At 40.4% G+C, this 27,081-nt stretch overlaps 1 protein-coding gene across 1 annotated transcript in view; it reads right to left on the reverse strand.

The window, feature by feature from the left end:
• The window catches only part of LOC119182674 (uncharacterized), a 121,546-nt gene that overhangs the window by 53,122 nt on the left and 41,343 nt on the right, over nucleotides 1-27,081 (reverse strand). The window contains exons 4-5 of the mRNA XM_075871455.1: nucleotides 10,495-10,619; nucleotides 5,339-5,394 (exon numbers count right to left, since the gene is read on the reverse strand). Of these exons, the coding sequence (XP_075727570.1) occupies nucleotides 5,339-5,394; nucleotides 10,495-10,619 (181 nt within the window). The remainder of the gene's footprint in view (nucleotides 1-5,338; nucleotides 5,395-10,494; nucleotides 10,620-27,081) is intronic.

The following is a 27,081-nucleotide window of genomic DNA, read 5'->3' on the forward strand; positions in this document are numbered from 1 at the left end:
TTGCTTCAAAAGAGGACGTTTTGAAAGATAGTATCTCAGAGAAGGCAGTGCATATTCCTGCTATTTCGTCAAAATATAAGGATTAAAAATAAGAAAGCGGAACTGCAGGTCAACATTTTCTGCAACAACTGATTTATACTAATTTTGTATTCAATAAGTTCCTGACGTAATTCTTTCGCAAGAAACTTGGTTTTTACAAGAAAAGAGTTTTTATTTAAAAAATTACAAAATCTTTACGTTAGACCGGCTCTCTAGGGGTGGCGGCTTAGCCGTATTTATTACTTGAAAAATAGCTCATCAAGTTGAAATTACAAATCAAGCAATGAATGAAGACAATTAAATTTTAGCGTTAGACATCTCTCTTCCGAGATGGCCCCTTTTTTCATTAGTAAATACTTATTTTCCAGCCGGTGTTCAAGATACTTGTAAGCTTAATTCTGCAATTTCGTCGTGTAGGAAACAAAGAGTATTGGCGGGTGACTTCGATTCTCGCCATACATTGTGGGGTTTCAGAACCGATATCAGTGGAAAACTTTTGTGGGATTTGGTTTCACAGTATAACCTAACATGCATTAACACACGAACACCCACTTTTGTTAGTAGGTGGTCTCGATCCACGATTGACCTTACTTTCTACAGTCCTAACCTCACTATCTCTACATGGTCTACCCTGAACTTGGGTACAAGTAGCGACCACTTGCCTATAAATTTTTAGAGGTTGTATGTCTGGCGACCCCTGTAACTAGCTACACAAAAACTCACGTTTATTTTAGTACATTCGAAAAATCACTACGGACCGCCTGGTCAAACCGAATAGTTAAAAGTTAAGAGCAAAATACCATGAATTTAAGTAACGTGATAAAAGAATTGGTAAATAAATCAAAATTCAACGTAAACGTAAAGGAATCTACCAAATGTCCTTCTAATCCTTGGTGGAATTCCACTTGTGCACGCGATTACAGGCTAAGAAGAGCTGCATGGCGTAAACTACTTTACAACGAATGCCCTAGAAATTGGAGTGATTACAAATATGCGGCTGCCATTTTTAAGAGAACAGTTGCCGCTGCGAAAGACAGCTATGATAGTCAGCGCTCAGAGTTTCTGTCAAAACCTAGCAACAGGAAATCTCTCGTTAATTTTCTCAGAACGAAAAAGCTTATATCTTCATGCAACAACATTGAATCAGTGGTTTCTACTCCAAGTGAACTGTCAACTTTTCTCGAAAGTATTGCAAAATGAATTGAGTGTCGCTTTACGCCTGCCTTCTCAAACCACTCGTGGTCTCTGGAGAAAAGCAACGGTTTTGAGGAGATCACTGCTTCGAAGTTGGAACAAGTAATAAGAAACTTGCCCAATACTGTGCGAGGTCCTGATGGCATAAACGCTTCGACAATTAAAATCCTTCATAAGGTTCTACCTTAGAAAATCGAGCCATTGATTAACCACTCTTATCAGAAACTCATGGATTCCACCTGACTGAAGAATCGCTAGGATAATTCCTTTATTAAAAAAACAAGGTGCTGGGTTTAGGATAGATAACACCAGGCTTATAACACTTACATTTAATCTGGTAAAACTAATTGAAAAGATCTTAAACATTAGAATAGATAGTTGGTTTAATAAAAAGATGGTCTTGAGCTCATGCCAAATTGGTTTCAGTTGTGGTTGCTCAATTGGTTTTGCCCAGGTCGATTTAGAAAGTAGAATACAGCTGGCCCGTTATAAGAAACAATATGCTGCCTTAGTAACCCTAGACATCAAAAAAGCTTGTGACAGCGTGGAACATTCAAAAGTAATAAATTCACTTAAAAACGCAGGTCTACCACAAAACTTTGTAGCATGGCTAGATTCCTTCTTAAACGACAGTGAATGTTACTGTTCTCAACCTGGTTTGTCGTCTCAAAGGCACAAACAAACGAGAGGTCTCCTACAAGGATTGGTGTTATCACCACTATTATATAAAGTTTTACTATGCACTATTCCTGTAAAAATGGACGTACAAGTGTACGTGTATGCCGATGATATCGCGTTTTTTGCTACAGCTGCATCTATACATTCACTTTATCGAAGTCTGCAGACGTATATGAACGCTCTAGAAACGTGGTTAGAAAAAATAAATTTATCACTGAATGTCAAAAAAAGTGCGATGGTAGTTTTTCATTTGAGTGTGGTCTATATCGCTTTGAATTACCGGCAAGGCGTTATCCCGCAGGTAGAGTATGTTGAGTATTGAGGGATCACTTATACTGAAAACCTAATTGGAGTCCACATTTAGAAAACATGGCTGCCAAAGGAACACGTGCGCTGGGGATGCTTTGTAGACTCACCAACAAACGTTGAGGTTTACGCCGGGATGTTCTCATCATGATTTACTGCAAGTATATTCGCCCGATATTAGAGTTCGGCAGCGTCTTCTTTTCTGGTGCACCTGCATACAAACTGCGACCGCTAGTTCTTTTAGAAGGCGAATCATTACGGTTATGTCTTGGACTTCAAAAATTTTTAGCAAATACTATTTTATACAAAAAAGCACGCCTGCCTTCTCTACATACTCGTTTAACATCCTAACCATGCGTACAATTATGAAGATTTATGCATCGCCAGTGAGGAGATCGCGATATGTTTTTCTTAATCATACGACGCAATTTTTCGGCCTTGTGTGGCCAAGATTATGGTGTCCCCAAGTCATTTTCGCACAGGCACAATTGGAAACATTACAAGTGCAGCTCCGTGAAATACTAATCGAAAGCAGACCCGTACAAAAGAGTCGAATAGAATTTGATGACATATTTCCCAAGAATTACAAACATTTACCCAATAGCTACTTAAACTGCATTTTGGAGGAGGACAATTTATCTAGATTAGAAACGGCTGCAGTAACAGCAACTGACGCTTCAGATTGTGAAGAAAAGGCAGGGTTGAGAAATGCATCATTATATTTATATTGGTATATTTCAATTCGCTTAACTGACTTTACTCCTATTTATCATGCGAAATTACTTGTCAATATATTAGCTCTACGAAAATTACCCTTATTATTATCAGATGCCGTCATTCTGACAGACAGCCTATCCGTCTGTTCCTATTTAACTGCATCAAAATTTTCAATTTCTTTAGAAATATATCAGTCCCTCAATCCAAGACATATACGTATTATTCGCTTAGCATGGTTACCAGGTCACAAAGGTATACCTCTAAATGAACAAGTGGATGTACTCGCACTTTTATCATGTAATGGTTCAATAATGTCTATTTTTCGACGTTGGCGTTTGTAACTGTGGTGCGTTATGAAAAATTTGCCGTATCGGACAACTTCGCGAAGTCTACATTGTCAGTTTCTGAATTCCCTCACATAAATTATCATTGGAAGAATCGATGTTGTTCCCCCAGAAGGACCGCGATCACAGTTACCAAAATTTGATGCCGAGTCCCCCCACTACGTTTTTACCTTCTTGAGTTTAGTCTGGTACAGTCACCTTCATACCACCATTGCAAGGAGTGTGAATTTCTTGATCAATTCTTTCTAACATTCAGAATATTCACCAATCAGCGAAAAAGACCTTTAGACGAAGCGCTTGGGAGGTTGAGATTAAGTTTACACCTTCCTGTTCTTCTTTCGTTTGGGGCTACCGTGCTGGGTTTTAGCCACAGAAGCGTTTGCGAAGTCGTTTACGACTTTTTTTCGGAGACGAGAAGTATAGAATGCTAAGTTCATCGTTAAATATTATTGAAATCAAGCATATTCAGTAAAAACATAACATTTCCAAATTATGAACATCTTCTTTCAAATAGCAAGACAGCGTTCGTTTTATGGCCGATCTCCCATGGTGGGTTGCGCCAGGACAAAAGGGACAAACAAACAAACTATAAGAATGCTAGCAGTGACTGGCTGGACAGAACACAGTACATTAAACGGAATTTTTTCTGAAATGATCTTGTGAAAAAATTCAGCAGATCCCACGTACCTTGTGAATCGACGTATGTTGAGCATGTGAAGGAAAGGTGACTGTGCTGAACTTCCTTAAATATGCGACACGTCGTGAAATCAGGCTAAATGTGTGTACAAATGCGGCACGCTCTTACTTATGCTCCACTGTTGCAGATGTTGATATAACCAGTTGTTTGCACTTGCGCAGCGATGTCAAGAGAAATATCTGTCATAGCAACCCCATAAGAAGCCATGAGGTGATATGAAGCGCTGGTGCAACCGAGGAGGGTAGCACATACGCGCCCGCGGGTATGTGCCACTGTCGGCGGTAATGTGTTTGACGGTGTACCCGAGGGGATCGTAAAATTACCCATGTCTTGACCCACCCGTCATGCTCATCAAAGCAACTTGCCGTGCCATGTCATTTTAATTGCACCAAGTTAAGGAGATGATTATAAGAGCACCCAGATATAAGCATATATATATATATATATATATATATATATATATATATATATATATATATATATATATATATATATATATATATATATTATATATATATATATATATATATATATATATATAATATATATATATATATATATATATATATATATATATATATATATATATATATATATATATATATATATATATATATATATATATATATATATATATATATATATATATATATATATATATATATATATACTGTGCTGAACTTCCTTAAATATGCGACACGTCATGAAATCAGGCTAAATGTGTGTACAAATGCGGCACGCTCTTACTTATGCTCCACTGTTGCAGATGTCACGGCCTTCGTCACTCTGACGAAGGCCGTGCCACGGCCGAAACGTTAGTAAATACGATCCTTTTCTTATGTGCTATCTTCAAGTTATTTCAATATATATATATATATATATATATATATATATATATATATATATATATATATATATATATATATAGATAGATAGATAGATAGATAGATACATAGATATATTATATATATATATATAAAGGCAGACAGAGAGACAGACAGGCACTATATTACTTGCAATACGCAAATGCTTCATAGTTGAAAAAAACGCTAGAGGGCCTATTTTTCTTACTGTTTTCACAAATAATTGTTGTGCAAATACAATAATGTACTATGTCATGCGAGTATTGATACTTCTGACAAATTAGTATTATGCTTTATGCATTATGCTTTATATCTTCAAGAAGCACAGTATATCTATTTGTAATAGTGTACCAAAAGACGACACCTTAATCCAGTTTAAATACGCCATCTATGAGTGGGTCTGCCAAGAGGAATATCACGTGCGACAAGGTCATTACCCTGTGGCCTGAACTTAATCTATATCAGTTCTGCTTTTATTACTTAACAATCATCTCACTTACTTGAAAACATATCTGGGAAGGCTGGACCTTTGTAGTCCTTGATATCTAGCGTATTGCTGCAAAAACAGTTAAAGAACCATTTCTACTGCATGGTGAACAAAGCAACCACTATGTTTATGATTTGTCACACAAGTAGTTAGCCCTGCCGCGGTTGTCTAGTGGCTGAAGTACTAGGCTACTGACCGGCAGCTTGTAGGATCGAATCTCTGCTGTAGCTGCTGCATTTTCGATGGAGGCGAAAATGCTATATGCCCATGTGCTCAGATTAGGGTGCATGTTAAGAACGCCAGGTTGTCGAAATCACCAGAGCTCTCTACTACAGCGCCTCTCATAATCATATGGTAGTTTGGGACGCTAAACCCCACATATCAATCAATTACGCAAGTGGTTAAATGAACCGGCCAGATCTAGCACAAGCGAAGTATCTGTACTGGCTGGCTGTATGAGGAGTCATATAATAGCTTTACAACATTTTTTTTTACGTTGAGAAGCTTTACTCTGAGCACTCAAAGTTTTGATTTCCGTTTCTGGGAAAAAAGAGACTAATAATCAATGAAATGTTTCTGAATCATATGGACAGAATACTAATAAATTCAATGAAAGCTATAGTCAGTCTTTACAACCTTTCCTCAGGTAACGTACTTTTTGAATGTGTTATGTAGAAGATTCATTTTCCGTCTCTTTATTGATCATAATAATTCCTGTATATTGTCCAAAATGATAGAGTGGGCCAGCTAGTACTAGTTCACGTTCTTTTTGTGTGTGTGCTGGGCACGAGAAAAGGTGTTGTACACACCCTACCTGTATTAATTGTTAAATAATGTTGAAAGCAATGTTGATAAGAACATGTTGATGTCCTTATCTTGTTACAGTTTGTTATCATTCAGCGAAACAAGAAACATTGGAAACTTATTTGTTTTCTGTGGTAATGATGCCTGAAGGGAGGCCGTATGTTGGTGGTTGGTGACACATTTTTCACTGAAAAATAATATTTTTGCAGGTGTTTTTTCGGATATGCATCAGAAGACCTTGAATATAATCCTCATGCGCTAAAAAGACTTTCCGCCCTTAAGCGTACAGATCCTATAGGGGTATGTTGAACTAAAAAGAATCAAGCATATATTTTTCTTTACAACAATCATGCATTCAAGGCGGTTTTTTCTTTATATTTCATTGTCAGTATCATTCGCTTAAAAGTTTGTTACTTCTTTTTGTATGTGCCTTTTCCGTGCTTTCACTCAATCATTGAAAGAATTAGCGACACCCTTTTTAACTAATCTATTTATTACATTCAATAGAATGTACCCAACTAACGTCATGAGTATTGGTTGAACTGCCAATAAGATTAATCTTAGTTGTTTGAAATCACGGCCATGCGCGAAGCTGCCACACTGGGTATCATACCGCCGGTGTAGGACAGTCGCGTGGTGCTGCGTGGTAAAGAATGTTCTCGCTTATTTCTGGCGGTCGCTGTTTTTCGTTTTCTGTCTCGACAACATCCTACAAGGGTGATAATACCTTTGGTTCTTTTATTGCGCTATGCGATGCTACATTCTGTTATTTATTATTGTTAAGTGGTCCTGATTCGAAAGCTCTAGAACCTGTAAACTCTGCTGAAAGTGGCGCATGCACTCAGAGGCAATTATTCTGCCGAATACATGTATAATAAACACAGTAGTCAACCTTGGCTTGTTATATAAGCGGTACATTAAAAATCTTACATTCTTTTTTCGTGCCCTCACAACCACTGCTGACAAAGACTGTGTAGACAATGCAGTTGTTTTGACTGCATGATGTGAATATAATAAATACATTAAAATTATGTACATCACTGACTGAAGAATAACGGTGACAATCCCACAGGGTGAACATTCGAATAGTGAACTTTTGAATGTGCTCACTTTGCCAACTATGGCCCTCAGTCTGTCCAATATATCGTTTAGCGGGAGGTACAAGCAAAAATATTAACATTAAATCAAGTTCTCAGAATAGTGGTGCTTCTAGAGTAGCAATGGCTTCTGCCGGATTTCAGGTGATTGATTTCCATTATGCGATGACAAGACAAACAACGCCAACATAACGGCCTAACGAAAGTTAAGTGCAGCTGTATTACATTGTGATAAATGCAAGAAAACGGGTGTACAATGAAATTGATAGGGTTAATATGGAAGGAGTGCTAGATCGTCAGCTGCTTGTGGCAATATAAAACTTCTCATTTTATGCTCGAAGGCGAAGAGATGTTTTTCAGCAACCTTTGAGCGCCTTTTAAATTTAGCTTATCTTATTCTACTTTGTAGAGGCTTCTGTTCCACTGCTTCGCTGAAGTGCTCAAGCCTCTCTGATGGCAGTTCTCTAGAAAAACAGATTTGTTGTGAGACAGGTCTTTTCGGCCATATATATTGTGGAGTCTCAAGGTAGCTTGAGGGTTAAAATAAGCAGTTTTCACTGCCAACCACTTCAAACATGATGTGTTAAGGAAGTTAACCTTCAAAACTAACTAACAGTCTTAATTTAGGTCACCTGGTACAGCCGGACAAGCCACCCCGTACAGCCAGTACAGCCTTGAACCGAAACGGTGGGCGATTGATCGATGCACAAGGTAATATGAAATCATTGTCACACGTGTCATTACGGGCTGCCCTTGCTAAATGCCTTGAAAAACATTCCATATCAAAATATTTTAAATGTTGCTCTGTTGTGACTCAGGCGCAGGACGTAGAAAACTGCTTGTATGAAAGGGCTGAAAACACCTGAAGCCTAACGGCGTAGTGGTCGGAGTATACGTAGTGGTATAGGGGTTTCTGCGGGAACGCATCGATAAAGAACGTTATCCAGCAGAAAATCTCGAAAGATTTGATGGCGATGTAATCTCTAGTCCTACCAAACGACCAATATCTTTATGCCGTACCCATCCTTCCCCCTTTGGCCGTCATTCCTAGCACTGCCTTCCTCGTGCTCTTGCAATGAAATATTCCTCTGTGAGGTGCTCTATATATCTATTTAATTAATTATTTATTTATTTGATATACTTTTCATGGTCACATGGGCTTTGAGTAAGGGGGGGCATTACAGAAATTTATCACATTAGAGCTCTAAAGCCAATTCACATGAAGAAGCAAAATTTGGTATGCAAGAACGGAGCATGTAATATATAGAATTAGTACAATCAAAACTGTGTAAATGTGAATGATACATAAAACCAAATGTTACAAATGTTAATGTTACATAAACAAAATGTAACATTAAAAATTGAAAAACAAGTTGTGTTGTGTAATAAAGGCACGACAAAATACCAACAAGTTTAGGAGTGAAACAATGAATACTTTGCACGAAGAATAAAAAAGAGGGGAGGGGAGGAAGACTACAACATGTAAGTCATCGCGGATGAAACTGCGGATGCACCCGAGCAAAAGCACTGATTATTACGTGCGATAGGTTAGGCAGAAAATGTGTGCCAGTGATATGCACGTTAAGAGATTGCCTGATTTTCGCCGAGTTAGTTTCGGCGATTATATCATCAGGTAGGCTGTTCCATAGGCGTATGGCTCGTGGAAGTGCGGAATAGTTGAAGGCGTCAGTGTAACCGTGAAGTCGCGTGAAACTTGGATTATTATGTATTCAATGAGATGTGTGTTGATGTATGCAGGCCTAACGCATGTCAGTCGAGCGGGTGCATGTACTTATGAAATAACGAGAACAAGGCAATATCACGGCAGTCATTTGACAGCTAGAGGGAAAGAGAGAGTTTTATTTGTGTCACACTGGAATGATACTTATAGTTTCGAGCAATGGAACGAGCGGCTCTGTTTTGGATTGATCCTAATAAAGTTATCAAATATTTGATGGGGAGACCTGATAGCAGAGGAAAATCAAGTTGTGGGTAGACAAATGTTTGGAAAGCAAGCTTGCGAATGAGAGAGGGCGAGCTTTGAAAATTGTGGCGTCAGTACCCTAATGGCTTGGCAGCGTTGGCACATACGTTGGTGAAATGGGTAGTCGAAGAAAGGTTCGGAGTGAGAGTGATGCCTAGATATTTAAAACAAGAGGCCTCGCATAATGAGCAGGTTTTTATACTGTATGAAAAGTTCGATGTGGAATGCTTCCTGCTAAAGGACATCACTTTGCACTTCGTTTAGCTCAGTTGGATTAGCCACGTGTCACACCAATCGGTAATTAAGTTGAGGTCATCTTAAAGGGAAATGTTAGTTGTGGAATTGTTCATTGGGCGATATAGAATGCAATCATCAGCGAATACGCGCATGAAAAAAGATATCTTATTGGGCAAGTCGTTGATATAAATGAGAAACAATAGGCGACCAAGTACGCTTCCTTGAGATACACGTGATGGTCAAGTAGTCATGACGTTCGCAAAGTAGTCGGAGTTTTTAAGGCGAAACTCTGTTTGGGGGATCCTGCTCCCACCAAGCGAAAAGTCATACAGCAATAAACACTGTAGCCTGATAGCTCGGGACAGAGAATCGGTCAATGTTGAACCGTCAGGCGGTCAGGTGCGTCGACATTTACTTTACACACGTGTTATCAAACATTGAAGCATGATCCCTAGGGCCGCGTAAGCAGAACCAATTGTAATTTTCGCATTGAGTGCATAATTTCATCAGAAGGTTCTTATATTAGACAAAGGGTTCTCAGTAACTCAGGCGTGGTTTGCGCAAACAATAGCGGTATGTGGAGTTTTAAGACCCCAAACCATGAAGTTATTTTGAAAGACGTCGTAGTGGAGGGCTCTGTAACTTTCGACCATCTAGTGTTCTAACTTGCAGTGACATCACACAGTACACAGCAGCAGAGCGCCCTAGCCACTGTTCCACTGAAATGAACAGTGCAAACAACGGTACACGTGTAATGGGGCTGTAAAATGCACGAAGAAGAAAAGGAGCGCATGTGGCGCCTGAGATTGAAATCTCCACATTTTTCTCGCCAACACGTGAAAATATAAAATGTATTTGTCGTAGCAGTTTCTCAGATGTTCGTAGAAAGTACCGCACGTACACCCGACTTGAAATAAGTCCGTCATCTCTCCGTAAAAAAAAAAAAAAAACGTGATCACTTCTTACTTCTTACAGAGGAGAAAAAGCTCTAGAGTTCGTGCTCTCTGTTACCCCCCCCCCCCCCCAAAAAAAAAAAGCTGCACTTACTTTGTGTATAGATAAACGATGCTGTTGTTCGGTAAATGGTTAAAATAGGAGTAGTTCTGCAGATTTTTCAGTGTTGCATTGCCATCTAAGACGTGAGGGCGAGTTGGGACCTCCAGGGTATCATTCTGCAAAATAATCGAACAAAGCAGTGTTTCTTTAAACAAGTGTGCAGGTCTGCGAAGGGCACTGGTACGTGCGTTTGTTTCTGCACTACTGACTAATCTGTTTTCACTGTTTCGAATTCAAGCAGCCACGCATGAATAAGAAGGTGCGTATACTGTGAAATTTTTTTTGTATTATTTATAGATGTTCAACTCTAAACGTGCGCAGTTTCTTTGTTTTGATGCAATTAAACTAATCGAATTTTGCAGGTGTCAAGAAAAAAAATTCAAGTTATCGCATTGCGAGAGAATCATTTTAACAGCAGTCATCTCATGAATAACTAAACTAATAAACAGCAGTGTATTTCTGGCACTCAGTCGATCGCGATGGGCCATATTTTTACATAACAGGAAACAACAAAACGACTTAAAATTGTATTAGACTTTTCGATGAATAGTTGGTGCAAGAGGCAAGGCAGTCAAAACGCAGTTCCGAGTTTAGGAGAAAGTAAAATTTTTACAGAACAAGATGTCTTTACTCCTCAACAGGAGGAGATGACAGAACAAGATGAACAGAACAAGATGAACTTACTCCTCAACAGGAGGGGGTTTCCGTATGGATTTAGGGGAGTTTTTATTCACATCCATCGGGAAACTTTTTGGGGTCAGTATGAGAGTAAATTTTTACATTACCCGAGATAAAAATTACGTCAGCAGCCGTACCATGCGCAAGCGTAACTTTATTTCATTACCTTTGAAGCACACTATATTGATCACAGTACACAAACATGCACACAACGATCCCGTAATGTTCGAAATTTCACACTCGCCAAAACTCGCATTGCACACCTACATTTTAGTCAGCGGGTATATATAGGCACGACATTCTGACCTCCAAAGTAGCTCTGAAGGGACCATTCTTTTGCTAATAATAAAGAAATAAACATGAACAGTGTAGGTACAAAGTTGCAAGCGGTAGCTTAATGTAAGCACTTCAGCACAAATGCCTTTTATCTTAAGCCTGCTTAAAAGTCAATAGTTTTTAACTATAGTGAAAGGATTTTATTATTTGGTGCTCTGTCGTACGGACATAATTTGCATGAGCAGTACTAGGTGTCAATCTGTAAAATGTACAGAACCGTACGCAAAGCCCGACTGGTTTTGTATGATGAACACATCAACGACGCACATTCAGCAGTTCCAGCGATGAACCGAAATGAACCATCGCTACCGCGTTCTACGACTAGGCATCACTCTCGAGTACAGCACGGTGGTTCGATGAAAGACAGCTGGCAATCACAAATTGTTAGCTGATGTGCAGTTTTAGTTTCGTTATTTTTCCTATGCACAGAAATAGGTGTCCGCAATCTACACAGTTTAGGCAACGGAGTGATGGACTCCGTAGCTTGGACATTCTTTGCCTCGCTGGTGGTCGGTGCTAGCTCGTAGAGCTCGACACGGAGGCTGACGCACAGTGCGAATTCGCTACGACGCCGGCTTGATACCGACAGAATAGCGAGACCTTTTTACCGCTTAGATGTTGTAGCCGGTGAAATACCGGTGACACTCCGAGGAGCCACCATCGGCGAAGGCGGGCCGAGTGCGTCGCCGGCGCAACTCTCACACCGGTTGCCGGCCAGCCTGTCGTGGTTGAGTGAAGTGCACTTCAGGCCGCTTCGAAGTTTTAGACGGTGAAACTCCAGGAGCAATCGCTGACGATCGTAAATGCTTACTTTTGTTACCATTAAGTTATTCTTCAAAATTTTCTTTTGTTACTCAGCCCTCTGGAACACGGCATTCGCGGCGTTTTGTTGAGGAATCGGACCGATGTCCAGCGTGGTTCAACGGTGCGAAATATCTTGAAATTTTCATACTATACACCAACCGGACATTGCAAATATTCACTGCACTGATAATTTTGTTGCCTGTCTGGTTTTTCACTGGGGTTTCACACCAACGTACAAAAAAATACCCGCACATACACCCAAAGACACACACACACGCACGTACGTCATGACCAAAAAGGATTTTTAACACTAGTTTGTGACCATGCCACCTGAAACTTCCTGGGTACTTTAACGAGGTCATGTCGTTCATAAACTCTGTCATTTAGCAGGGGCGTTTTACGACGACATGTGCTGATTTCACTCTGTACTAGAGAGTAAATAATTGGGGCAGGAGAGTTTTGGGGGCTCATATGCTGGATAAACTCCCATCCCGGCAAACTTTTGCTTACAGTGTAGAGTGTAGTCACATTAGAAGCTGAGGGAGTGGCCTCTATAAAGATTTTGGAAGACTTTTTGGGCAACTACTACCCCATTAACATGGTTCCAACTAATCCATAAATTACATGGAGCGTTCACTGGGCAGTTATTATTCAATATTCGGAAAAGCGCGGTACCCGCTACACACTTGTAAAAGCATTACCTGCAAGTTGATGCTATGCCTGACGACAACTAATAAATATGTCTGAGGCTTTTTAATAGGTTGCAGCAATCAAATACTCACTTGTCAAGCAATGCGCATTGCGTGACGCCTGGATGTTAGTGTATTGTTCAAAAACGCTTTATCACACATGTTCAAATGATTCGTTACCCGCCGTGAAGCACACATAAAGTCAGTTTGCAATAAAGTTTCTAGCATTAGCTTGACTCAGTAAAGCAACACTCGGCTACCTTGGGGAAGACCACGATATCAACACAATTTATAGTTTTTATTATTTATGTTCTTGTTTGTAATTTATTGCGTGAGTGGTTACGGATAACGGTGAAGGCCGAGAGCAACAACAACCTTGTTGCAATATCCTAACACCACAGGTGTAGGTACACGTAGTACGTACATCTGTAGTGGCCCCAAGAGTGTTCAAGAATGCTCTAGAAAGACCACTTTTCCAGCTTACGCTGTGAATGGGCAGTGCGTTCCGCACAGGCCTGGCAATTTTCTTGTCTGTGTAGCCACTTCTGCATAAAGTCAAAGGCGACAACGTAACGGAGGGCGTCGCATGAAGTATGGGTGCATTACGTGCGTGAAAAAATGCGCTAAGATTTGCAACGAACGTAGATCAGGCTAAGACGAAACAGCATGGTGATAAGATTTGCAACGAACGTAGATCAGGCTAAGACGAAACAGCATGGTGATCCCTTTGATGATGATTCCCATGACGAGTTTCTAAGACAGGTTGTGAGAAGAGGGGGTGCAGGAGGCGGATAGGCTGCTTGGCACTGGCACACAATCCTTACCTGAACCAGTTGGTCATTTTCACTAGTTGTCATGCGAACCGAATTTTCGCATAAGATCAACCGAGTACCTGTGGCTTTGACGATCCGCTATTTTCTCTATGTTGTGTTGGAGCCACACAAAACACACACATCATTTCACTGGTTGCAGCTGCCCCGTTTCTCTAAGCCTTTCTGATTGACTTCGGCTAGGTTTGACACTCAAGGAGCGAGTGGCTTGCCTTCGCCACATAAAATTCTAATTTCCAGCCTGCACCATTGGGAAGCTGTCTTTTGTTAGTTTAATGCAGTCCTCTAAAATAATTATGCTCACCATACTTATCAACAATTGTGTTGTCAAACGCCATCACCCAAGCTCACAAAATATTAAAAAATATTTCAAAGACATATGTAAAAGAACAGCAACTCCACTATTTCTGTAGTGTTCACTTGCGGCGGATCTCTGATTATTCCCATTTGTCGCATTTACTGCTTTCTTTTTCAGGCAGAACAGTCACATGACTTTGAGGATCGAAGGGGTTTCATACACAATGAAGCGTGCGCGCCAACGTGGCTGGAACGAAATTGTTCGAAAGGAATATATATTAGATTCGAAGCTGCTTTTTGACTAGCCTGTGTAACCCTGTGTCATCGCACCGGGGCGGTGCCAAGTGGGCCACGCCTTTCCTCGCAGTGCACGCGCGTGACGTCACTCTCTCCCTAGCCTGTCACCGCTCGCGGCGTGTAATCCTTTTCGCTTCACGCTCTCCACCACACGCGGCACTTGAGCTCACACCTCACCTCAGCATCATGTCCTCATTCGCACCACCTTTGTCCATCTGTCAGCGAGAAGAAGCCGCGGGTAGGCGCTATGTGCACTCGCACGCTGTCATCTAGCCCGGCTGTGCCTTTACATTCCAGCACCGTTGCAGCCGGTGATTGCAGCACCACGGCGAGTCATGGCACGAACTAATACGAGGTGTCGCGCCCCAGGTGCTTTTCTGGCGACCGCGTGCTGCCTAGGCACCCAAATCACTCTAATATCTCTAGGCGTTGTAGTCCCTCGCGGTGCGCCGACGTCGACTGTCAGTGCTTCCTCTATTTTGGTCAACGTTGATTTTGGTGTTGTGCGGCAGTGTGTATAAATTGCGGTATTATTTTTTGTGAATCTGGAGATGTGGCAGTGATTTTCGGCCAACCTATTTTTTAAAGGGGGGATATCGAGCGCCGTGCGTGTTTCGTACAAGCGGTAACGTTTAATCACAAACATCCTGCGTCGATGTGATAAGCTCAAGTGCTGGCTGTCTCGTGGGTGCTGTGCGGTGGTTTGTTTGACAAACTCATTTCCCTGCACATTTGATGATACGTTAGTGTTCGCTAGTTCATGCGAGCCGTAGCGTTGAATTACTCCCGTGTAGGCGTGATCATGTTTGTGCAGGCATACTTCAGAATGAGATTTATGGTCTGACGCCAGTACTGACAACATCACTGTCGCACGGGTTCTTGTTTGCTATGTCGTACCCTTTTATATCGCAGTTAGATGGTGGCTGCACCGTATTTGCTCTGATTAGTTTGGGCAGTTAGTGGTGTGTAATACTGGTGTCACTCGAATACTTTCGATTGAGATCGACAGGTCTGTCGCTGCCGCACCGGATCGAGTTTTTTGCATACGCCCTAGATAATTGCAATCAATAGTGCCCGTTTGACACCGGTATGATCGCACGTGCGAATGCTCAAACCTTTTCTGTGCGCTCTTGTGATCTCTAGCTTCTTGGCTGATGGTTGCGTCAGTAGACGGGCATTCAAGAAAAAGAGTTTATTGCATATACAAAGCTATTCTATCAAAATTATGCAGAAAAGGTGTGTCATACTGGGTAGCCAGGTCTGAACAATGTGACGTCCACAAATAAGCACATGCACACAGAAGGACTGAAAGCTGGGCCAGTTGGTGACAGTACTTCAACATATTTTAACACAGCGCATGACTATGCGGGTACAAGAGTGATTTGTCCCTTCTCTGGTGTCCGTGTAGTCCTGTCCTGTGTTACAATACGTTCAAGCACATGTATGTGTTCAGTCTTGCTAAATCAAGTATGACAAGAAAAATTGAAGGACTTTTCATCCTTTGAGAAGTACAATGTCATTGTGGGTCTTATGACTAGTTTTTATGCGTGTTATTTTTGAATCAAAAGGATTTGATGCTTGATTTATTATTGTAGTAGCCCATTTGCCCCGCGTACACTCTAAAAAAAAAAGAGCGAGTAAAAAGGGTGTCTTTTTGTCCCACAACAACAATCGTCATCTATATTGCGTTACATCCTTGCGCTATCGCGCCGTGCCCGGTACATTCCGGTCACGATCGACATGCCCGTTATCAGGGTTACATTGCATTCGCGATAGGAAAGTGGCCAGCGCCGAATTTTCAAGAAAGAAAGCGCACGCAGGCCTGATGACGATTATTGTTGTGGGACAAAAAGACGCCCTTTTTACTCGATATTTTTTTAGAGTGTAGTAGTAAGTGCACAAAACAAGCTTTTGGTCTTCGTGGGTGCTTGTGCGCAATAAGAATTAGCATCAAAATACATTTCTCGGCTCCTCTATATCATGAATAACGTCATTTTTTGAGATAGGCACGATGATAAAGTAATATGGTTCTTGTAATGAATGAAATTTCTCAAAATTTTGTTGAGCTTTGTAAAGAACAAGTCCACTTGTCAAGACGTCGTCTCCAGCACCCACCTTCCGTTTACAAAATTTTCATGGCTCCCCACTGTGTAATTTTTACTAATAAATAATAATAAAGCTCTACCTAGCAAATCCATTTTACGAAGTTTCTAATCTAACGAATAACTTCTATTCACCAGAAAAAATCTGTAGATTGCAAAGTCTTCAGACCAATTTAAAGTTTGTTAATATGACTAGGTAAATCAGCAGCGATTTTCTTTATAATTTTGCCGCAACAGATTTGAGCAGGCACTCTGGCACTGCCATATTGAAGCATTTGTGTGCCCTCGCTTTACATTTATGGAGCTGCATGCCGTAAGCCTGTGCAGAAGAACAATGGATGCAGCCTTTGCTAGTGATCTTACGTTCCAGATGGTGGTGGAGGTGATGGTGGTTGCTTTTGTTATTTCATGGCTTATGCGACAGAAGGCACTGACAGCTCCTCCTCTATTTGATCAGTGACAGCGCCTCCTCTAGGCACTGGCACTGATCAGTCTTAGCCTTTTTCTAGCTAGGAATGCTCGCACTAACACTGCATTCATTCTCATTGTCATTGCATATCGGTAACTTGCCATAGCCCCATGTTTCCGTGGTCTGCATCACCCAGACACGGTGTCCTTCTTGTAGGTCAATTTGCCCCTATGGATTTTTAAGACACAAAGGTAAGGTTAGAAGCACTTTTTGCTATAATAATCGGTCATATTCTTGTAAAAGGAAGAAATAAATGGCTGTTTAATCACAAAATATTGAGAAAAGGGGTCTAGGAAAGCTCAAAGTTTTGACAGTTTATTGATCATATCCTGCATCAAAAATTATAGGCACATATGTGTGGAGTAAGCTAGGCTCACATTGAGAGCATACTAACTAATCCCAATCTGTGAACTTGTTCTCTACCTACCAGATAGACAAAGTATCACTGATACCCAATGAACCTCGTGATTTTATACAGAATACATACATGCATTTTCGAGAAGTTGCGTCCCTGCTTCTGCCAATAATCCAAACCTTATCTAGGTATGGCTCATACTTATGAGAATCGCAATGCGTCAGCAAATATGCCCCATCTTTATCTTTAAACGAAAGCTCATGTTTTTGTGCATGCTCATTCACGCATATTCTTGCCCGGCCAACATTCATCTTTCGCTGTAGGATTGTGGAAATTCATAAACGACCCCGTTGACACATTTTGTGTATAATGGGCGTGCCTCTTGCCGTACCCACCTTTGTTGCTTTCATCAGATAGTGTGCTAGTATACATGAGAAACCTGAGAGGATTTTCGTGGCGCAGAAAAAACAATCGGCACGCCGTCTTTGTTGGCAACCATTTTCAGGTCGTGTGCAGTTCGGTGCATACACGGTACAGCCTATGGTCTCACTGTTTTGTGCTCTTGCTCAACCCAAGTATCGTGGTGTTCACTCTTGATAGTCTGGTGGAGCGACTCACCTACAGCGTTAAGGAGCATGCGATAGAAACCAACCACAAAAAACCTGTCCAATGGGTTTTCAAAAGTCTTCTGCAGAACGTGTGAGCACGACCCTGCACACGCATACTTTGGGCATTGTTCTGCTATGGCCCTTTTCACAGTTTTGGAATGCGTCAAGTCGTATGGAAGCAATTTTTCATCAGACCTAGACAAGACGAAAAAGCCAACAGCCGTCACGACTCTGCAAGGTAATGCTCTAGGCTAAAAAGTGCAGAGAGCCACAAGCCTTCAACTCATGTGTGTTTTTAAACACCAATCTTTTTTCAGACTGCGAAAGCGTGCTAAAACATTGTTAACAATGGGCTAATAAGTGACGATGGTTAGTTGATTGAAATAATTAAAAATTATCATCATACGTAATAATTTTCAAAACCTCTCACTAATTAACTTGTTGGTGGAATGTAATAAAAGTGGTTACGGTTAAAAATAGAAAATTGCACAACACAGGAGCAACATACGAGCCTACAAAAATGCCTCGTCTTATAATATGAAATTGCTAATGAAGTTGACTTTAACGTAAAAATTGAGAAGGGCCATAAAAGCTTATACTGCCATGCGCACGGCATTCCTGAAGGTAACCACACCACTCTCGCCTATGCGACTTCTTATGTAGAAAAAGAATTCACTGTGCAAGACAGAATAAAATAGGTCCTCAACATCAACGAAGAACAAGTACCCATCGAAGGATTCTTTGAAGAAAGAGGATGTTGCATGAGAAATTCTGTTTAAAATGGCTCTTTCATGACAACCGAGTCTAGCCACTTCATTAAAAACTGACTAATCTTGTTCTGCCAGATACCTAAATCACTTACAATTGTCCTGAATGAAACACCTGGCGTATGCGTCTCGCCCCTAAAAAACACAGAAAGGGTAGGCTTTTTGCTAGCGGCAGTATGCAATAGACTCTGCTAGTTGTGCAAGTTCCAAGTCTTTACTCAGAGCCACTGCCTTAATTTTTAATACTCCTATTTTGATGACTTTTAACTTGACGAAGTTCATATAAACTGCTTGTCTTGCCTTGAAATTACCCAAATTTAAATCCATTGCTATGGAGCCTCTACTTTTATCAACTTGAAATGAACACAAACTGTTGCACTTGAATAATGACAACACCCACCAACGTAAAATCCTTACGAAGAGGAATTTTCCTCTTTTCTTGCAAGAGCTTAAACCCTGTCTTGTAAGCAATAGTCCCTAATTGCGACATCGACTTTTGTCGCCACTCGTTGGTGCAATGCCAGTAATTAGTGAGCCAGCATCAAAGGTTCGTGGCTAAATTTTGGGCCTTTGTTGAGTACATAGCATACACTTTCTGCAATGTGAATGTTTCCCAGCCCAGTGAGGCCTTGCGAGGTCGTGCGAGCTTGCTTATTCAGTATGAAACAGTGGGCATGCCCCATCTTCAGGTTCCAGTTTGCCTCAGTGATGTGGGCTTCTGAACGCTTGGCATCGCGAAACTTCTGCAGTGCCAGCCGCTGCAGGTCCTAACTAAAGCAAAGTGCACGAAGCATGTAAAGAAAGCACACCTGCTGCCACAAATAATAATTTCACATACTTTCCTAACATGACCGAATGAAGTTATGACTTCAACGAAAAGAGCACTCACTTCTTCTAGAACATGACCTTTCAAGGAAGTCGTGCCTTCATTTGGTTGTGTTCGCAAGTATGTAAAATTTTAAAATCCAATTTGTGGTGGCAGGTGCGCTGATTTTTTTACCTCCTTCATGCAATGTGCATTAGTTTGGAACTGGAGTGGTCGGTGCTAAGAAAGTTTTGCAATGCCAACTGTATCATACTTGACCAGGCACAATACCAAGTCCTAGTCAGGCATGTGTAATCAGTCGAAACGCGTCATCTCTCAGAATTCACGTGTTGAAAGTGCCCTGAGGAACCAGTCATTTACGACTAAACAGGTACACCTTTAAACATGGTCACTTTTGTGCAAAGCAGCCCAGCATGTCTATTAGGTCACGCGTGCTCCTGGTCACACCACGTCGGAACCCACAATTTCCGCGAGGCAGCACGGATGAAGCCTGGCTACCGATGTATTATACAGAGTCGGGGACATGACTGTACATGGTTCTGCTAAATGTTCCAGATATGTTTCAACGTTGCTAGAAACCTGTCGAAAAGCAGCTGGTAGTAACCTAAAATACGTAAGCAGTAGCGCTGCGATGCGAGTTGAATAACCTGTTGGTATTTAAACCAACCTTCGATGTGCAACAGCTCGATAACACATGCTCTTGTTGTATATCAGCCTGTTTTTTTATGTTCAGTGCTGTACAGAGGCTTCCCCCAGTTACCTTCAACTTCCCAACCCTGTGCAAGTTTTTCAATCTTATGCGTGCAAACTTTGCAATTCATCATCCCATCTAGCCTTCTGTCTTTTTCGGCTATTTTAGCTATATTTTCGTAGCCACACAATCTCTCTAACTGGTCATTTGTCTCTCCCCCACATTTCCTGACCTGCCAAGGTCCACCATTTATTTCTTGATGTAAGCTGTAGCCCTGTTTCTTCTCTGATGAGCTCTGCTTTTTTAATATCTCCATGCTATGCTAACCATTTACTGTTTCTATGTTGCATAGTTCTTGATTTGTTCTGGACTGTTCTCTTTCCTTTTTTTTCTTCTTTTTCACTATCATTCAAGTTTCCACACCATATGTTAGTGCTCGCAGCATACAATAGTTGACCACTTTCCGCTTTAGGCACAATTGTAAATTGGCTTTCGTGATTTGGGAATGTGTGCAATTAAAGCTTTAGCCCATCCATATTGTTCGGTGAATTTCCTTGTCATGACTAGTGTGTCCTGTGAACATCTGACTTAAATACATATACATTGTAAGAATTCTAGTGTGCCATTGCGATTTCTCGCTCTCTTGTTTCGTCGCCTAACATTAGATCCCTGTCTTTTACTTTTTTATCTGTAACCCTACTTGAAAACACTCTCGGTTTAGACCCTTGGTTCGTTGTATTTCAATGGCACCACTGCTGAAAATCAAAATGCCGTTTGCAAAACGTAACTACCGCGATATTTTTTGTAATTGTTTATTCGTGTTTCTTATCAACATGGTGGCTCAAATACTTCTGCTAAGCATGCTGTAAATATTGCTCAGATTTCGTCTCCTTGCCAGATACACTTCACGAATAAAATTTTTCTGCTCTGCGATAGCTCCTTTCCCATAAAAGGACTTTTCTAGTCGCCCCTCAAGACCTTAATAAAGTTCATTGTTTGTTTTTCTGTCTGCTGTGGGCTCTCTGTGGAAGTTGGCTAGGGTATTCATGTAGGCATTGTGCACTAGCTACTCTAAAACTGCTGGTATCTCTACCAAGTCAAATGCCTTTTATTAGTCTCTGCAAGCTGAGTAGGATATGTTCAGTTAAGCAGATTTTTCAGTTTGACAGTGCATGGCTATGATCCACAGAGGGGCATATGTTGATCTGTGTATAATTCTTTAAATCTTTCATATCTCTTTTTTCTGTATTTGTTTGTTATTCACATTTTTACAGTTAGGTTGTACATTTGATTCGCCAGTACGTGAGGCATTGTGCAGAAAGTGTCACAAGCTTGTTAAACATGAGATCTTCATCTTTGATTTGATCAACAATTTCGCTGCATGATTTTTTGTTGGTCATGTTTTGTAAGGGCTCCATTTTATTCTTTCAGGGTAGGGTATCCACGGAGATCCGTTCGTGGTTAGGCTTCTGGTTTTGTTTCTTTCTAACTTTGTTTATAATTACTCGTGGAATTTAAGTGGTTTTTTGAACTTTGGCTTCTTTCTTTGTTAGGTGACTTATTCGTGAGCTGTAGTTAAAGTGTTCTGCTACCTTACTAAAGGTGTAAAGACTGCTGATTATGTTACTCTATCTGTTGGAGTGTGCATTCGTATGTAGTTTCCTGTTGTCATGCTCCCTCCTTTTTTGAATTCTTCATTTATTTTTTGGTGCTATGAATCCCCATGTCAGCAATTTTCTTTTTGTTAATATAACCGTTAATTCACCTTTTAATAATATCACCGTTATCATCTTTTAGCACCGTTAATTTAACTTTAGATCTTGAGTGAGTAAGTTTTGTAGATTTTTGCTTCTTTTTTTGTTTCTTTGTGATTTGGGAGAGTTTGCTTATTTCTTGCCTTTGTGCTTTACCCTAACCGCAGTTGCGTTTTAGGAATCAAAGTAATCATGGTTTTGGCCATTCACTCTATGTCATAATTTTTTTCTCTTGTTTTAAGGCCTCGCATACGAGTGTTCTAAGGCAGTGTTGAGAATGCATGTGACTGTGGCTCAGCTCCAGTTTGAGAGGAGCCTTGCAAGAAATGGCATTGTTGGGTGCTTTCAAGTTCCGCATTCAATTTTTGTGGGCTTACTGATGATGATGAATACAGAATTCAAGCATTTGAAAAGAGCGTTTTCGTCAAACGTTTAAAATGAAAGATTGAAGACGAAAACGTATTAAGCACGAATTATCAGTCATCGCAGCTGTATCTGAGGTGGTAGCTGCGTTGAATTTTGCTAGCTACAACTTAGGCTTACGTTGGCTCGTTGGCACTTCGTCTGTTTCCTGTCAGAAAAAGTGTCATGGCGGCTTCCGGCTTTATCGTTGCACCAGCGCAAAGTTCAAGCTACGTGTTTATTAGCCGCAAGCACTCTGCCTCGCGATAAATGTACTCTTCAGTGACGAAAGTGATGAAGGCAAATGTTCACAGCTTGAAAGTGCACCTCGTGTCAAGGACGGGTAAGTTGCCAACCTCTAGCTAATCTCCGGGTGAATACGCTTTTGCACCATTAATTTCGTTGCAGTGATGGTGAATACCGCTCTGTGTTAATGTGCCGCAATTCGAAAACGTTCTCGCTGCGTAAGTTGCTCGGTTCCTTCAGAAGTCTGATGAGAATACTGTAAAGAATATAATACAGATCTTGACAATAAAAGTAAGAATTTCATTGTTTACCATGCTTCCACCGTACGTGTTGTTGCGTATTTTTCTTTTTGCACGAAGTGTACTCATGATGTTTGTTTATTGTCCGTGTAATATAAACACGTTGCTGGTTTTAGGATCCCGTGTTACTCTTATGCTATGCTCGATCTGCAGCGGGAGCATTTCAACCAGGTGAAATTGGCTGCGCTGATGCTGAATGACAGACAAGTCAGCTGCTCAACGCCACATAACAAATTAGTGTGATACGTCACATTTGGCGCACTTTTCGAATTGTTATGCTATTTGAAATAATGAACCACCGAAAAAAATATGCAGATGAGCGTCGGCAAGCGGGTAAAATGTTTTTCCTTTTCACCCAGAAATGAACTCTTCATTGGTTAGCCAGCAGTCATGCTTCTGGCATTTGACATGCTGGTAATAAAACAGAGATAGACGTCATTAATAAATATCTTAATTTCTGTGCTACAGTGTAAAAACATCCTTCTTTTTCTTTCTATCATACTTTTTAGTCTTAATAAAGCAGGTGTTAGTCTGTAGATGCAAGATGGCGGGAAATAAATAGAATATGACAGAAAATAAACAATGAAGAGCAATCGTTGGTTCACCAACTTAGTCAAATGATTGCTCAAAAGAAACCAAGACAATGTATGCATTGAAAATCTACGAAAATACAGACAGAAATGAGCTAATATTAACACAAGTTATACAAGAAAGTACCAATTTCATTATTTTTTTCAAAATCAGAAGTGTCACGTTATGAAACCAAAAAAAAAACACAGACGTTGGGAGGGAGACAGGCTTAAAGAGTTGAAACATTTGTGAACACGGGTTAGCGCTATAGGGCAATCGTCTCTACATGCAAACTTCTTCAATGCTGCAACTGCCGACCTTATCTTAATTGTGTAGGGCAGGTTTATGAGAATGAAGGGAACCCACATACACTGGTGTTAACTATCAGCAAACGACCGCAAAACATTTCAAATATGTTGTACCAACAAGGCCAAAAGTCATTCCTTGCCTACCTTAGTGCCTTTTGCATATTCTTCATACCGTCTCCTCCAACCTAAACAAAGCAGTGAAAGCCACATGCGAAAACGAGGAGATGAAAATGAGGAGTTGGCGTGCTGAATTGGGTGAGTTAAAAGCCAATCCCCGGTGACGGGATGCGCCAGTCTAAAAGGTGCAATCAGTCAAAAGCCTATGAAACAGAAAAAATCAGGTGCAGGATGGAGCAAAGGTTTGGCATGGCTAGGTAAAAAAGGAGAAGACATTTCGCTGAATTATCTTTGCCTCGAAGAAGCACCACCTGACAATGGGGATAATTAGCCTTAGAAATTCCTTGAAGAATAGCTTATTTTTTATAGGTTTTCTTTATGTATGTGCCAAGTCAAATTGGTTCAAGCCTTCGAAACATCTTTACTTGTCGGCAGGAATGTATTAAACTTGTGAATAAGGTGCGGCAACTTTTTTTTACGAAAAGCTGGTTACTGTATTTAAGGTTTAAGATCGTCGAAGATATGTCCTGCCACTCTAATGTGCTGCATTATTGATGCCAGCTATTCGGCCTGCTTGATTGATTCTTATTTATTAAACGTTAACAGGTTATTCTGTTTGTTCAGCAGTGTTGAGGGCTGGGCTAATTGGTGAGATATGATTTTAACTTGTGGTGTAGTTGGGCAACTTCAACGGAGACACAGAGGAAAAGAAAAACAAGTATCGTGTTTTCTGTTACTCTGCGTCCTTGTTGAAGTTGTGCTACTACACCATGTTAAAATTTTGTCCTGTTTGTGACAATATGCATATTTAATCATGTTGATAATGTTTAAACAATTGCAGGTAAAACTAGATTTTATACTATGCATAAATCACTTGTAGTCCTTTTGAGTCTAACGTTATCTTGAAGGTGCTGGCAGGTTTTTAATCTTGAATTACAACTAGGTATTATGTGTATGAAAAATGAGGACTTACTTTTACATGCAATAACATGCCGACGAACGTTTTCCGAAGCGGCTCGTTGCTTGTAAATGTTGGGTAATACTTGCGAAGGATATTATTTAAGTTTGAAAGTGCGTTTCAGTATTTGATTGCTAAGACTAGTGGCTTGTTAGGCTGCGCTATGGGATGTGTTCATCTATTGATGATTTCCTAATTTTCAATCTTCATTTTGGATTTAGTTCAGAGAGTTGCGGACGTTATTTCACCAAATGTTTCCTTTAGCTTACCTAATTGGTGAGCATAGTGATCGTTGTGACTACAGACGCTTCCTAAACGCTTTGCCTGTCTGACGAATATTCCTTGTTTGCCATGTCGTGAATGATGGCTTGTGTATTCCATGTAATATAGTTGACTATTCATTGGCATTATGTAGAGCGTAACTTTTGATTTATCTGTAAAATCAAGAACTCCAAGACAGCCCCAATAAGACGCCCACCGCAAGAATTCACCACTGCAGATTAAATTTTGCCAGCCATCTTAGCAGCAAGAACAACATTGTAAACCAAACCAAGATCTTCTGTTTTTTTCCTTTTGTCCGCTTTGACTGGTGATGGAGTCCGCTTCTCCTGCACATCCTTCCTCCTCAAAGTTTAATTTGGCTCTGCCCTGTCCATTTTCATCTTCTGATTGGCATTGCCTGCTATTTGTTTATGTTGTGGGCAGAGCATTTGTCTTTTTTATACCTAACTATAAAAATGTTTCAATAGATGACTTCATATCCAGGAAGTTAATTTTGCTAAAACGTTGATGAATGGTGAACTTACTACTAGGGTGAAACTTCTTACAATTACCAATGAATGTGATTGTCATGAATGCATGTCAGAAAGGAGGCTAGCAGCAGAGCTAATGAATCTATTCTTCAAAATGATTCTATTTTCAATATTATCAGTGTTACCTCAAGTCAACTTATTCACTGAAAGATAAAAAACAAGACTTAAACCAAAAAAGTTTAATGTGTTAGTCTCTGTTTATGATTGAGTTGTAAAGAACAAGTGGAATAAATGTCATGTTTTGCCATTATTGAACCCATGTGGTTGAAACTGTAGAAGGAAACTCTTGAGAGATTTATAGAGCTCTGCTGCTGTAGTCTCGAGCAGTTTGGTTCCCTTCACTGCAGCAATGCGACATGGGTGAAATCACATTGTACAAACTGCGTACTCCTAACACCAGTTTGCTGTGCAGCTTTGCACTTGATTCACAGGCTTCTTGCGTGTATTTTACAAAAGCATTACAAGGATACTGAATAGAAATAGTGGTTTTGCTTTGATTTATAAACTGCCCTCTGAGAAATCTAATGCCAATGTCATATGTTTCAATATCCCAAGTTCATTTTTAGTGGAGGAACTTAGGATTGAGGTTTCACTATTGAAATTTGTGCCGAATGATCCTTGCGTGACGCCAAAAGTTTTTAAATGTATTTTTCATATATTTGCGACTGGCTCGGTGATATTTTCTGAAACTTCGTATGCTAGGTCTGCGACACCCATGATGACAATTTCTTTCATTTTTTTATTATAAGCCATGTAGAACCTAGTAAATGCCATCAAGATAATTGATGCCATGATGTTTGGTGAGACATTTTCTTCGCACGCTTACGCACTTGCCAAGCGTCATGTTGTGGTAAGAGTGGTGTTGTGAAATTATACTTCGATAGTACGCAAAAATTATTTCGCTGTTTAGCGTCCCTTCAACACCAAAAGAAAAAAAAACTAACTAGAATGATGTAGAGTAGCTGACCAGCTCATTCACCTGGCCCAAAGAGGTATGAAAGTCAGTGTAGTTGTAATGTTAAGTGTATCACATCTCAATCGCATAATTCAAGAAGGATGGATGGTAGAAAGCGTGACATAGAGGACAATTTATTGCAACAGACATACATTACATGTACATTTAAACGAGCCTATGGACTCCTTTTCTAAAAGAAGCATAAAAAATATGCAGTTCCAAAAGTCTGCAGCACTGTGGTACCTTGTGAGACGACGTTCATAAGCCCGAGCAGTGCACTATGAATATGTCCTATAACGATTTAACTGTTTTGTGCTCCGTTAAAGAAGGTTTGCAGTCAAAATAACTGGGTCATTAGCCACTAAATGCTGCAGAATAAATTACACGTCCACTTTTTGTGTCGGTACT

This window comes from Rhipicephalus microplus, chromosome 8 (assembly GCF_043290135.1).
Source record: "Rhipicephalus microplus isolate Deutch F79 chromosome 8, USDA_Rmic, whole genome shotgun sequence".
Taxonomy (NCBI): domain Eukaryota; kingdom Metazoa; phylum Arthropoda; class Arachnida; order Ixodida; family Ixodidae; genus Rhipicephalus; species Rhipicephalus microplus.